The sequence below is a fragment of the Styela clava genome, chromosome 3, assembly GCF_964204865.1.
Source record: "Styela clava chromosome 3, kaStyClav1.hap1.2, whole genome shotgun sequence".
Taxonomy (NCBI): domain Eukaryota; kingdom Metazoa; phylum Chordata; class Ascidiacea; order Stolidobranchia; family Styelidae; genus Styela; species Styela clava.
This window is the reverse complement of record NC_135252.1, coordinates 18942573-18958215: the sequence shown is the minus strand read 5'-3', so window position 1 is coordinate 18958215 and position 15643 is coordinate 18942573. Positions and strand designations below refer to the sequence as shown.

The following is a 15643-nucleotide window of genomic DNA, read 5'->3' as shown; positions in this document are numbered from 1 at the left end:
CCCCCCTCCCCCCCCCCCATTTATTTTAAAAATCCTAGCTGCGAACTTGCCTGACTATATATTTTTTGCGTGCAACATAGGCTAGAAGCCGCTAGATAGTTAATATATTATCCCAAATGAACAAAAAAACATCCGTTGAACAGAATGCAATTCAAGTGCAGTGATTTCCAACCTGAAAGGCCGTGAAGTGCTTTTCTGGAGGTCGCTAAAAGAACTCATGTCACATTAGACCTTTTCGGTACTCCCGAAGTATGGGAACCAAGATGGCGGACACCGGAGCGTAGCGTGTGCACCAGGTCGCCATAATTTCATGTACAAATACTGCGGAAGTCACTTGGCTAGCTCTCTAATTCGTAATAGATATACCAAACCTGGTACATATACTACGTTCATATGTTTGCCATCTTGGATCACATACCTCGGAAGTATTCTCTTTTCACCTATCCTAAACAATGTTAAAATAAAATTTATATAAAAAATTTGAAGAAATATGTAAATCCTTTTTTAATCATCAAGATATAATTTAAGCGTGAGATACGGGCCAACGGAAATCCGTATTTTTTCAATATTCGGATTAAACTATCCACGGAAATATCGTCAAGAGCCAAGAGATGAGATGATGGAACCCGTGGATATAATGGTAATTATGATTTACTTATTGTTTTGAAAGTTGAGGTAGAATTATTAATGTTGTCATATCATTTTTTACTCAACGCTATGCTTGTCAGGGAGTTTTGACAAACATATTTTTCTCCGCTGAATTATCGCTGAAATGGATTGTGGGGTCTCTTTCCGCGTGATGTTGATAAAGGGCGATAATTGCTTTTCTTTCTACCGTGGTGACTGGAAAAACAAATTTTACAAAAATATTTGTTGAAGAATTTTCAATCCACGTCAGCCGTAATAAACAGAATATCAATATAAACTACTTATCTATTTCCGTGAATAGTACTTCACCCCCTCCTTCCCACGAAACAAGACTGACAATCTGAATCCGAATCAGACACAAGATCGATCGTGAATGTCGCGAATTTGTGAACACAGCTAGATTTTCACTACCATATGACGTCACATTCACACTGCTATTTATGACAAAAACACTATTCATGCATCGTTAGAAACGTTAATTCAGTCTCGTTGTGTTAAGCTCATTCAAGAGAGTGATAACTGGCTTCTTTATATTGCAGTGGGTCGAAAATAAAAATTTGGTGAAAAATTTGTCATTCTGAATCACTATAGTATACAAAGATGTGATAGAAACGATTTGTCCATTTTTTTTCTAAATTTCGTTGTATCTGCCCTTTCAAACGAGGATTTAGAGACAATTTGATTCGGAATGAGATGAGATATATTGACTTCAAAGATGCTGAGCCTGTTGACGCACCCGGGTTTCCCCTCAACTTTGACGCCATGAACATATTCTAAGCATTCAATGTGTTTTGAAAGACTACTAAAGTAACTCCAGTGGTCGTTACAACTTACAATATCCCCTACATTATGAATTCAAACTTGAAAGCAATAATTCCTATGTAGAATGGGGAATATAGGTTCCTATACAACAGCCCAGTAGAACGAGTTACAGTATTTGATTACGTTGACCTATGCTCTACGGCAGGGGTTCTCAACCTTTTTTCTGTCAAGTACCCCCGTCCCCACCGAGTCACGAAACAATCAATGCGAACCCCCGATATTCAGACACCGAACAAAGTTGTGATATATTGACTAACGATTTGTTGAAACAATAATTTATCGACCAGATGTAACTAAATTAAATCTTTGTGTTGATATTATTGCCCTTGTCCTCCGCCCAACTAATGATTTCTTAAAATCTCTTCCAAATTTTAATAAGCAAAATCACTTTCTCCGATGCTCGCAGCACGCTGTCTTATAAGATTTCACAGTTTGCCTGCAAAGCCGTGAATTTCACATTGTTGCGTCACAATCACAACAACGCGACATCAGGGAATATCTACGTTCCAATTGGCATCTAGTTTTTAATCGACACACATTTTATTCTGATAGTAATTGTGACGACCTTTGCTCTTTGTCTGTTGGGTGATGTCATGTGATATTGTTTCCATGTTTGGTGTTTTAGCATTAGAGACACTGGGGACGCAATGACACTGACGATCTGTTCTTTTGGGTGTGGCTTGTTGGGGTGTGCTGTGGGTTGGCGGGGTGCAGTGGTCTGAGTGTGGTTGTTTTCGGGTGAATGTTTGGTCTTCAGTGTATGCGGTAGTGCATCTGGTCTTCGGGGGGTTATCGGGGATGGTTGTCTGTGGTTGTGTGATTGTTGGATGGAGATTTGTTCGATGTTGTTGTGCTGGACAGTGGGCTGATGTTGGGACTAGGGCTGGGCATTTTCGAATACCTTGTGATTTCAGAATCGAATCGAATAATTTTTTCGAATCGAATCTCGAATACTTAAAAATAAGCGACTTTATTATAGTAATTGGTCCTCTCAACAAATGAATTATCGAAGACATAGAATACATCACTCAGATAGATTACTGAGCGTTCACACACAATAAGAAACACGTTTTATCAATAACTCACTACAGAAAATAGTCATATGTTAGAATTTTGTTGAAAAAATATGACTCTAATGAAAAAAATTGGGGAATTCACCTCGACAATTACGGGAAAGATAAAAACAAGATGGCGGCAGTGACTGATACAGTTGAGAGATCATACAGTGATTGACATGATTTTGGATGATGATATGGACCCACTTCTCTCGACTATGATTTCTTCTCTTACATGGACTAATAGATGGTATGTCAAGGCGTTGGTCAATAACGTGCCTGTTTTGTTTTTGATTGATACCGGTGAGGGTGTCTCGCTCATTGACAACGTTGTTTACTCGACGTTGCAAAAAAATTCGAACATTCCAGAACTGCATGTGCATCCTTTTCCAGTACCACTATAGGATATTGGGTAATTTTGCAGCTTTTGGTTAAGTTACGTGTTTAGACTTAAAGTCATACTAATCTTAAAATTAGAAGCAATCTCTCAGTCATAAAATACGTAACAATTAGACGTCCTGTAAGGTACGATGACGATAACGCGTCATGCCCTAAGGATACCAAAACCAGTATAAAAGCGACCATTCGTTGGGAGAGAAAGAAAAGGATAACGATGGACAAGTAATTAATGAACTCGGGCTTGCAGTGAAACTTTGATTTTATGTGACTTATCAGTCATGACTTGGAACTGTTCTTTGTATTTGTAAATATACAATTGCAATATATGTATTCGGTACCAGGAGTATGTCTTCTTCATAAGATCAGATCAGAAACAACAGCAATAGAAATAATAGCAAAAAAATATAAATGTTCCCTAAAAATGGTGACCCGACAGACGAACCAGCGCCTTTCTGAGATGGAGTCTGAAAAGCAACCGTTAGAACTAAAGTTGACCCCAAAGACATCAACTCCACAAGCAAGCCGAGGATAAAAAGACCAAGGAAAATGAAAAATAACCACCAAACCAAGATTCAGACAGTATGAAAAATCAAGGAATTACAAGCGAAATACCAAAGACTCTGACAAAAAGAAAAAGACTGTTAGATTTAAAATGTGTATGAGATTCACATTATATGAACTATGGACTGTTATAAAAATATGTGTGTAAAACATTCACACTATATGAACTGTTTTACACCAGAAAAAAAACCGTAAAATCAAAAACTAGTCGGAACTCTTGACTACAAAAACAAATGAGAAAGATATGAAACGAAAGAACTTCAGAAAGAAACGCCCGCGAACCAACTTCAAGAAACCGCGCGATTGTATCATTTTATATTGTACTATAAATATTTCAATTTCGTTTACAAAATGGACAGACATTCTTCTTCTTCACAGGTATTTCACGTTTCCTTCTTTCTAATCTTTAAGGCGTTCTATATTTGGTATTAAACCCAACTAGGTTTACTCAAAAATATTTAATTTATTCGATTTTGGCAGTTATTATCATTCGTTTTCTTTAAATATACTTTACGTTGACTTTAACATTTTTTTCAAAATATGATTACAAATACGATCGTATTTCGAATCAGCGCTTCGGGATGCATTTGCATAAACGCAAGTGAAATTCTCATCATTTTTTATTTTTAAACGCCCAAAAGGCTCATCACAATTATAGCCGGAAAGGCTCATCAACGCAACACGCGTATTTTTTTATTTTTTTCAGCGCTTCAAAATTTATTAATGTGAAACGAAGTGTATTAAAGCTAAGCATTGGTAGTAATCTGTCACCTAAATTATAAAATTAAACCAACGCCAAATCTTTTTCTTTCCATACACTGTATAACACACACACATTCTGTCTCATAATCATAATTTCAACTTTCTTATGTTTTTATGAATTTTGTTGCATTTTGTGTATTGTTTTTCACTGCACGCCTAAGCTTGGCCACTGCTCCGCAGCTAAAGTAGGTGCATAGTATAGGATATTGGGTAATTTTGCAGCTTTTGGTTAAGTTACGTGTTTAGACTTAAAGTCATACTAATCTTAAAATTAGAAGCAATCTCTCAGTCATAAAATACGTAACAATTAGACGTCCTGTAAGGTACGATGACGATAACGCGTCATGCCCTAAGGATACCAAAACCAGTATAAAAGCGACCATTCGTTGGGAGAGAAAGAAAAGGATAACGATGGACAAGTAATTAATGAACTCGGGCTTGCAGTGAAACTTTGATTTTATGTGACTTATCAGTCATGACTTGGAACTGTTCTTTGTATTTGTAAATATACAATTGCAATATATGTATTCGGTACCAGGAGTATGTCTTCTTCATAAGATCAGATCAGAAACAACAGCAATAGAAATAATAGCAAAAAAATATAAATGTTCCCTAAAGCCGGGCCATCCCGCACGAATCCAACAGCAATATGACGGCAGAAGACAAATTGCGTAATAAACCAACGTAACCTCGTCTTTTCGGCTTCGGTAAAGCGATTGAGACGGTAGGAAAACAACAAAATGAAATTTCCCGCCGACCGGCAAAAAAGCTTCGCGGACCGGCGGTTGAGAACTACTGATCTAGCACGTACATCCATTTATTTATGAGATTTGTTAAATGGTATTTGTCACCCTCGTTCTTCTGTCGAAAATATACAAAAACCCCGCTTGTAGCGCCATAGTTGCAACGGCGTTGGTTGTTAGAACCTCACTGATGTAATAACCAATATATAATATCTTTTTAAAGGCTGGCTGTTCAGATGACACAAAATCGCTATCTTGGTCACTAATTTAAGATAAATTTTATATAATTAGAGAGATTCAATCCGTTAGCCAAAATAATCCAATGACTGCTGCTTGCAACTCGTCAAATCCACAAACAAGCATCATGTTAAAACTGGCGCTCGACGTCTTTGAGCGCCGCGCTTGAGTTATGCGAGAGTAACATGTCACGCCGAAGTTAATTTATGGCGCACGAGCTCAGGTTTCAGGCCCAAACAATGTCGACGTCACACTCAGACAGCAGCAAATTTACACTGATTGGCGCAGCTAAGCTGCAGACCATTCGACCAATCATAGAGCCTCATGTGGTCGTGCGATGCGGTAGTCGACTCAGATTTGGCACTTTGCGCAGCGCATCGCGCAGGGCGTGTCGTGGAGCGTGCTGGCGCTGGGAGGTGGTTGATATATTCGCTCATTTCTGCAGTGAGAAATCAGCTTTGAGATGTGTTTGTCTTTTATTTATATTAATACCGCATTATGTGAATATAAAAATTGTCGTCGCATCGTTACAGGTACGGTAATCGACTTCAAGCGCCACCCCACGGACTTGCAGGGTTATGGTACCTAGAACCTGCAATTTCATAAACAGGTTCATAATATTTTGTTAATTGACTTTTTTATTGCATAATTTGATGCACGATGAAAACGCTTTGTGATAAGTCGAATGAAAAGCTTATAGTTTGAGTTTTGACGACGTGAGCTCGAGCCAGTCGCTGACAGTCGTAGGCAACGGCGCACCGCCATTACCAGACTACCGTCTGACGGTAGTTGGTTATTGCGGTAATGTTCTCCAAGAATTCAGTAAGAAGTGGTGCCGTTAGTCAGTCTCGTAGACAATTAGAGTTATGTAGGTGCCCTAGGTAATGTTTCTAACCGCTCTGCCACCACTACAGTACAGAATGCTGGAGTGACAAATTCTGAAATTACGGAATTACTATCGGTACCGTACTGCACTGGCTACCGCCTACCGGTATCCAGGTATCTGACACGAGGATTTATTTTGTAAAGACAGATTGAACAAAGTTATGAGTCTTAAAGTGTAAACTACCTTTACCAAGCTTCATTTTTATATTTCATTTATTTGTTATCTAGATGTCTAGTCTGACCAAAGTCTCTAGTGATGGAAACGCCAATAAGAAAAATAATTTAATGTCTATTATCGATTCGTTGCACTCTTCTTCAAATGTCAATCAATCAAATGAAAATGACAATTCTTCAACTAGTATGAGGGCTGAAGAATCCCAGAATCATGAATCTGAGAATTCTGATGTTCCATGCAAAACTGAACCTAAAGACGAGTCCAAAGTTGATTCTGGTGCGTTCCCAACTCAAGAATCAAGTATTACTGAGAAAGATTCCCAGGCACTCAATACAGACAATGATTTGGTGGGAAATATTTTGAAAATGTTGTATCAAGCCATGTCAAACAATACAGATCAAGAATCTGGCTCGTCCCAACCTTCGATGGATGATACTCCCAATGACGAAGCTTTACTTGAAATGCAACATCCACCTACAAGAAGCAAATCAGCGGTTCAGCCTCTGCTGAACAGCCTTGCAAATGGCACGCAAGAAGTAAAATCGATTATACATAACGATATCAATTTGGTGTACGAATGCAGAAGATGTAAAGGATTATTTCGTGCGTTGCCGAATTTACTTCGACACAAGAAAGAGTATTGTAGAGACATTGGCGTGTTTTCTTCATTCATGAATAGACCAACCAATAGTACAGAAGAGGAAGACACCGCTTTTCAACGGGTTCTCAGTGCTTTGCACCCTCCAGAATCATCTCATAATTTAACTACTTCAGAAAGTTTGAACAATTCAAACACAACTTTAGTACATAATATAGACTCATCATCTGTCCCTCATGGTACATATCTTATACCAGTTGCGCAACACCCAATTCAAAGCATGCCATCCAATGTAGTTGGATCAAGTTTCCTTCCAAGGAATATTGCGCCATCGGTTCAAGGTACAAATATGATAAAACCCGGACAAGTTATGTCATTTATGCACAATAGCGCCTCGAATTTTACAATCGGTAAAAGCGTACAAAATGGTCCGAGGTCTACACAGAGCAAAAAGCACTTTTGTCCTCTATGCAAAAAGGTGATGTCAGAACGAAAAAGTGTTCGGCGACATCTTGTGCGTATACATAAATTGTCTGTAATGGATGCTTTGAAGCTTGTACATAGCGGAAATGGTAATGCAATGTCCAAACAAGCTAAGAGCTCCAGTACTACCTCTACTGATCAACCCAAATCTAGCCCACACATTGTAAATATCACTTCAAACTCGACTTCACCTAAATCAGCAAATGATTCTCTGCCTCAAAAAGAAGATAAGCCGAATCAAAGCATTCAAAATTTGAATGAAATTTGCATCGAAATCTTGAAACTTGGAGATGGTAGAAAGATCAACGTACTTCCATCCACTTTTAAACTCTTCAGCAAGCAGTGCCCGGTTTGTCCACGGGTACTATGCAGAAGAACAAATGTTCGGCGGCATTTATTAGAATCCCATAATTTTATCATAAAAGGTGACAAGAAATATGATCAGCTAAAAGAATTATTGAATAAGAAAGGATTTGCTAGTCCATCGTTGCGCACCTTAAGAACTGTTAAAATATCAGGTACTAATGATAAAACACGGCCGGCGAAGAAAAATACTGTTGGGACAAAAGTTATTATTGGAAATGGTCTTGGTACCCAGATGCCTTCACTTTCATTGTTAAGGGTTAATCAAGGCCCTGAAACAGAAAATATAACGGAATCCAATGGTAATTCATCAACGCTAGAAGTCAAACAAGAGATATTAAACGCTGGACAATATTCACCAGATTCAGTCAGTCAACTTCAGCCACCTTCCGTAGATGAAGATACGTTTACTACGATAAAGATTGAGACTAACGACCAAGAGATGTTGAGAGTTGACAAACAAACATCACAAATTGACCGCATATCCAGTTTTGGATGTCCTATTTGCAACAAAAGTTTTTCTAGAATGCGAACGTTGAGAAATCATATGTTTTCCTTTCATAATATAAGCAATGAAGAATTTAACCAGAAGTATATTACCTCAAACTCTTCAAACACCATCAAACGGGCATCTGAACAAGCAGTGGAAATGAATGATGAGCCCCCTCAGAAAAGTAGAAAACTAGAATCAGACTTATCTGGCACCAATATTTTGAACCACGTACCAATTACCTATAGAGAAAATGTTTCAGCCTCGCAACAGTCTTCAGCACAAGGGGATGTAGAGAAAGCGTCTCCCACTGGAATGAATACATCACCAACAGTATCCTTTAGCAACGGGACCGATCTTCTTCAGGGGGACGAAGGCTGTAGCAACAGGAGAATAGTTCTAAGAAAACTGGGCACTGCTAGCAACACTACTGATCCAAGTACAAGCACTATGGTGCGACCGCTTATTGAGGTTAAGCTCAAACGAACAATTATAGGATCAAAAGAACCTGGGAAAAGTATTAATATATCTTCCTTGAAATCTTTTGTTACCTCAACTAACACCTCACATGCTTCATCACCAAATTCTGGAATAAGATCTCCAAAAACATCTCTTTTGGCCAAGTCGCCTGATGGGACTAACAAGCCTTCGTTTGATATTGGTAAACAAATTTGTTATACTTGCCATAGAAATTTTGCCACATCGCAAGGAATCAGAAGTCATTTATTGCAAGTGCATCGTTTATCAAACCATGATGCTTTAGCTGCAAGTCGTGACTGTTCACCAGTGAGTGAGCATCTGCAAAGAGCTGGACTTGAACACGGTTACGATATTATGTTAGCAAAGTGCATACTTTGCAATAAATTATGTTTCTCTCGAGAATATTTAGCCAACCATATGAAAAAAATTCATCATCTATCGGAGGATGAAATAAAGTACGTAACAGCATCATACACAAGTGAAATCAAACCAAAAAAGTCTCCAGCAGCTAGAGTGCAATCATCTTTGTCAACGAATTCAGGTCAGCCTAAACAGGTTAGCCCACTACTATAACATATCCAAATATACAAATTTGTGCTTTGGAAGCATATCATGCAACAGTTTCCAGTTGTCACTTGTTGGGGGCCCCTGCTCGGTAACCAGCTTTGGTTCCCTGCGGGTTCTCTCCTCCAGTAAAAAGACGTTCTCAACATTTTCCCCCAATTTCGTATTTGTATTGTTTATTATTTACTGGTTGGAAAAAATACCTTGATCGTGACTTCTAAGTATTTTTTCAACTCTATATGGAATTTCATTGATAAAATTTGAATAAGCAATGTTCTTACAATTGTGATGGATACTAGGACTGGGGTAATTACCAATATAGACATATCTGTCCAGTGTTCAGTCCTCTCATTTTATTCTTAAATAGTGGCCAAGAATAAGAATCCATAAATTTCTTATTACTTCCATGAGAATGGAGGAATGTATTTACCCCTAATGGGCTCACGAGAAGATTTCCAGGGAGGGGTACTTGGATGGCAGTCGAGTTTTTGCGTGTGTGTTTTTTTTTCAACATCCTTCAACAAAGGAAAACTAACTTAACTATAAGATGAAAATGCATGCCAATTGAAACTCAGCGTAGATTCTCCTGATCTAGCGTTGTTGTGATTGTGACGCAACAATGTGATTTGCACAGCTGTTTAGCCAAACTGTGAAATCTCAAAAGACAATGTGATGCGAGCATTGCAGAAAGTGATGAAAAGCATCGAAACTTGGGAGAGATCTCGAGAATTCATTAGTTAGGTGGAGGACAAGGACAATAACATCAACACCGATATTTAATTTAGTTACAGCAGTTGGTCAATAAATTGTCGTTGCGGTAAATTGTCAGTCAATATATCACAACTTTGTTTGGTGTCTGATTACTGGGGGTTCGCATTGATTGTTTTGAAAAAAGATTGAGAACCCCTGTTCTAAATGATCTGGGTTCGTTCTGTTTTTTGTGGTCTTGAATCTTGGTAGACATGTGGAGTCAGTGATATAAAGTATCTATTTTTATTTCTATTTTATCATGTAGTTGTATATAACAAAATAACTGTTGTTAAAGTTGATCTACACTTTACTCAATATTCTTGTTCTTACACTGCTTTCTGTTTTTAGAGCCTAAAGGTAAAGCCAATAAAACAACAAAAAACAACAAATTGTTTGCAATTCCAACCGCCAGTAAGACAGAATGTGAAATTAAAGGGAAGTATATATGTGACGTCAAAGGAAAGTGTGATACAAGCTCTTCAACTTTACCCAAAGAACTTGATTAATTCAAAGTCAATGAGATGCATTAAATGCAAGCATAGGTAATTTTACAGTATTCCCGAAGTATGTGAACCAAGATGGCAGACACCGAAACGTAGTATGTGTACCAGTTTCGTGTTAGGCCATGATTTCAGGTACAAATACTACAGGTGAATAGGGTAAATCGGGATAATATTATGGCCTAACCCTAACCTGGTACACATACTACGTTACGGTGTCCGCCATCTTGGTTCACATACTTGGGAAGAACCAATTTTACTAATATTCGTGGAAATTATTGTTCATTTCCCAAATAAGAGTTTTTGTTTTGTCATGAATTGCTGACTTTGGAATTTAAATTTTTGTACACTGGTTTGGGGGGGACATGATGCAAAATTCCTATTGTCACACACACATAGCCGAGTACATGATGTAATAGATAGTTGGTCCTCTTCACCAACTCATTGCCATAATATGGACAATACTTATGAATGTAATATGTTCCTATTTATGTAAATATACTTGGAACTATGTGCCTTGAAAATTCATTGTTTTGAAATGATATGTAGCATATGGTTCACGTACATTTGAACCCACGACAATTGCACCTGCATATATTGCACCTATGGAATTTTTTTTGTTTTGCTGGTATTTGAACCAATACTAACACTAACCCATGGGTTTTAGCACCCGCATATATATTGAACCCGCGGATATACACATGGGTTCAAATGTACGGTAACCGTAGCATATGATTGTCCTTCCTATATTTAGGATATTTAGCTTGAGTAACAGATTATTTTAAAATGAACCTATTGATGAAGGAAATTTAGGTGTCACTGCTCGATAACCAACATTGTTTTTTCGTGTCACCCTTCACCTTGAAATGCCATGTTTCATGTTTTTTCCCTAGCTTTTGTTCACATCAAGTGTATTTGCATTTTGGTAAAAATAAACTGCTGACTGACTGACATTGTTTTTTCCCTTTTTCAGATACAAAAAGATGTGGGATCTAAAAGTTCATCTTCTGAAACATACGGGAACAGGATTGTATGCATGCAAACACTGTCCAAAGCCAACACAATACCTAGGACCCACTAGATCAGAGGATGTGATAAAACATCTAACTGAGAAACACCAGATCAAAATAACTGCTAAAAATAGACTTCGGTACTTGGAAGAATGCCGTGTCAATAATGACCCATTATGGGCTGCTTATGATTTTCCTCTAGGCAGAAAACGTGTACCTCTACTCTAGGCAAAAATGTTTCAAGTATCTTGATTCTCTTCAGCATTGCCGTTATTCTATGTAAAGTATCTAAGATAGAGGTCTCAAACTCAATTTACCTAGGGCCACTGGAGGCAGAGTCTGGGTGGGTCTGGACTGCATCAGGTTTTCCACGATAAAAGCATGGTTATTAGTTAGTTTAAAAAATTCAAATCTTTTCAAATTTCTTTATTTAACTGATGGACAGTGATATCTCACCATTTGGGAAACACGGTTACAATGTATCAATATAAATCTAACCATTAGTGATTGTGACATCAAAAATTCGAGAACTTCTAACTTAAATTAAATGTACTAACCATGTACTGAGCTAAATAAATTGCGGGCCACACTAACATTAAGCTTTCATACTAGGGTGGGGGCCACAAACTATAGTCCTGAATTTGAGACCCCTGATTTAGATGATTTGTTTATTTTACAAATCATCTGTTTGCAATGAAATTCCCAAGCCAATAATACAGAATGTGTGAGTCGTTGCCCTTATTCTGTTATCAAGTCACATTTATTTAGCCATATTAGCATTCACAATATTAATGACAGTTATTATGCAATTATTATCTACAGAGATCCTAAATAACAACTCATAAATTTCTCAATTCTATGAAAATCAAAAATTGAATTAACACTTGAACTTCTGTTTGTGTATGATTGTACCTAAAAGTTTCATTAATCTATTTGGCTTCAGACGAAAATTGTATGTTCTGTCTAGAACAGCGATTCCCTGTCAGGGGCTCGTGGCCGAACAAGGGGCCTCAAGAGCAGTTGGAGAGGGCCATCATGCTAGGCGCAAAACTGATTTTACTTTTCCTTTCATAAGAAAACTGTTTAATTGCTTGATGATGTCATTTCACAGAATGTCTCCCCTTTGTCAAGCATGCAATGTTTGAACATAATGGGATTTGAAATCTGCCGATGGAAATAACACTATCAATACCAATGAAATGATAAACAAGAGGGCATGAGTATTAAAATCCTCCGAAAGGGGGCCACAGGCTTTAAAAGGTCTCAAACTGCTCAAGAATATGTACCAAATTACCTGGATATTTTTTTTTCCTGGTATATATCCACTGCCATTAAAAACCTATTATAATTTATTGTTCACTGTTTTCAAATTCGGATATGACAACTCTTGGCCCCGACTTCAGTGTGTTTGCATGAGATAACTGTTGTTTTTTGAATGAGTGGAAAACATTTTCATGACAACAAATCATATGACAACTCTTGGGCCCAGACTTCAGTGCGTTTGCATGAGATGACTTGTTTTTATTACATATTTATTACTATTCGGAAGTTTGTTAAAATGTGCTTGGAAGCTACCAGTAATGTCAAAGGTTATTCATTGCTATTTTCATCATTATAGTATGGCATAGTTGTGCTTCATGAAATATAAAGTTTGTTTCGACTCCATAATCAGCATAAAAGGCTATAGCATAATTGAAAGCAAACTAAGTAAAACTGATTACAGAAAAGCAGAGCAAATAAAACCTTAATGTCAAAAACGTACAGATGTAGATTGGAGGTGTTGTCATAAGAAGAGGTACGTGTTCTCTCATCCATTTTATGTAAGTGCCAGGGCGCCAGCATATCGTCAATCATTTCAGAGCGTCCCTGTGAAGGCCGGAATGAGGAATGATTAATAAGCATCTTTGGCAGTGATGTTTAACAGCGTTTCCTGGACGCCACGCTTCATTTGTAACAACATTGATATTGATAAAAAAAAAGATATGTATATTAGTTAGGCTACAGTGGTCTACCGCCCTAGAAAATTTTGAGCTTAACGGAGGGTGGAATCGAATCAGGAGTGCAAGTTACAGAAAAGAGATATTCTTTTTATGACAACTGCCTAATATTGAGCATGGTTCGGCACCAAAGTATAGAAACTATGTTTTAGAAAAGGATCAATATGAACGTTTGTATGAAAATTGCAAACAATAAAATTAGCGTTTTTGATGACTTGATCGTTCACATCAAAAAGATGTTGCCGTTTAATATTATCATTATTATAATATCTATTCACAGGCATAGCACACATTTGTATTTCCCATGGGACACGAAAACCGTATGTTTTTCGGGGAAATGGTGGTAAAAAAATATTTCGTGTCCATATATTTGAGCATAGCTCTCTTGTTAGTTATAAAGAGCAAAATATTATTAACATTAATTATTAACAATATACTCCGTGAAAGAGCTGATGGACACATGTATATTAGTTATGACTATAAAGTTAACAAAGTCCGGAAATTTTGTTGTTTTGCATGTCTCTTCGTACATGTAGTCCTATTTAGTAGATGCTAAACCTAAATTTAACAATTTTTATTGAATAAGATTCCAATGGGAATCTCATGAGATGGGATGGGACAGGAATAATTGCTATGGGAATGGGACAGAAAAATATGTCCCATGGACAAGCCTGCCTATTCCTGAACACAGGATAAATTACTGTACGACTACTTCTGTGAAAAAACGAGAGAGCGACTTGCGCATAACACTGGCTGAGGATCCATCTGTAGTTTTATGCATAGGAATGAAGGAATAGGCAAAGAGAAAAAGGGTTGACTTTGATGTTAAAAACTGTCAGCGATGATACAAATAGAGATGTACCGATACCACTTTTGTCGCCGATACCGATACCGATCCGATACCAGCTAAAATCGCGATACCAATACGCCGATACTACAAAAACGCCGATATTACCGATATTCCGATACCGATACTATGTAATTATTACTTAATTAGGTGTGCTGTGTAGGGCAGACGGGTTAAAACAATGATCTTTGAGAGTTGTTCATAGTACACATTATTTCAGATCGAAAAGAAAGATATATCACATAACATTAAATTAATGTTTGATGTTTTCTTCAACTGATTGAGATACATTGTACAGTAACGCTAGTAATCTCGGTGTTCAATTAGAAAACTCATAAGCCCGATGTCCAATTTGAACTTAATATGAATATCGCGTCCTTCGAATATCGTTATTCGTGTTTAAAAGAATATCGAATATCACCCACACATTCTAGCGCCGCCGTCCTACGTTCAAATTAAAAGCATTTTACAAATATTTTATTTTGTAGCTAATCGTAATCGTCGACGCAATAAGTCAAAGCCAAAATGAAAGAGTATCAATCAGCACCGACAAAAAGAAGGCCTACCTATAACCGTCGAGGATTGTTTTTTTACTTTACTATTTTATAATATAAAATATTTTACAATTGTTATCATATATTTTAAATTTCGGACTTTAGTTTATCGATGTCGACGGATTAAATGACACTCGTACTTGACGACAAACAGTCAGAATTTATACCCGTGACAAAAGTCCATGTGCCGTTAATAAGGACCCCAATTCCACTGTATGATTTGAAACTGGTCGCCTAGTTGCTTTTTGTTATGTGCTGTGTTGATATATTTCTTCATAATTACTATGTAATATTAAAAATGTCAATATTAAAATTTGACAGCAAAAATAGCCAAATTAGTTGAGCTAGTTTGGCTGATGAATAGCTAAAAACACGTGAATCCTATTCTCTCGCGGGGGTGGGGACATGTATGGCTCATAGCTCACGATCTCTCCAGACAAAAAATAAATTAAAAAGTAGTATTCCACCTTATTTTTTAAAACATTCTGGACCATATCAAAAAGATAAATATATCGGGTATATCGGCCTCAATTTAACCGATACCGATACATGGCCGATACCGGAAAAATGACCGATATTGCCGATACCGATACCCGATACCGATACATCGGTACATCTCTAGATACAAATATTTTTAACTTCTTGTAACCTTATCCTATTGTGATATTACTTTTGCACACGGCAGCGTCTAACTCTACTAAATATTAAATCATATTCTAA

The 15643-nt window shown here is 37.3% G+C and overlaps 1 protein-coding gene across 2 annotated transcripts; it reads left to right on the top strand.

Moving 5' to 3' along the window:
* The first annotated feature begins 6339 nt into the window (after positions 1–6339).
* Positions 6340–13190, top strand: LOC120342195 (uncharacterized). 2 transcript variants are annotated; one of them, XM_039410916.2, is made up of 3 exons: positions 6340–9256; positions 10364–10557; positions 11489–13190. In XM_039410916.2, exons 1-3 carry the CDS (start codon positions 6341–6343, stop codon positions 11751–11753), a joined length of 3375 nt encoding a protein of 1124 aa, XP_039266850.2. In that variant the 5' UTR covers position 6340; the 3' UTR covers positions 11754–13190. The 2 variants fall into 2 exon arrangements, with proteins under 2 accessions (XP_039266850.2, XP_039266851.2); XM_039410917.2 differs by having other exon boundaries at positions 6340–9242; positions 11489–11627.
* Positions 13191–15643: the final 2453 nt, after the last annotated feature.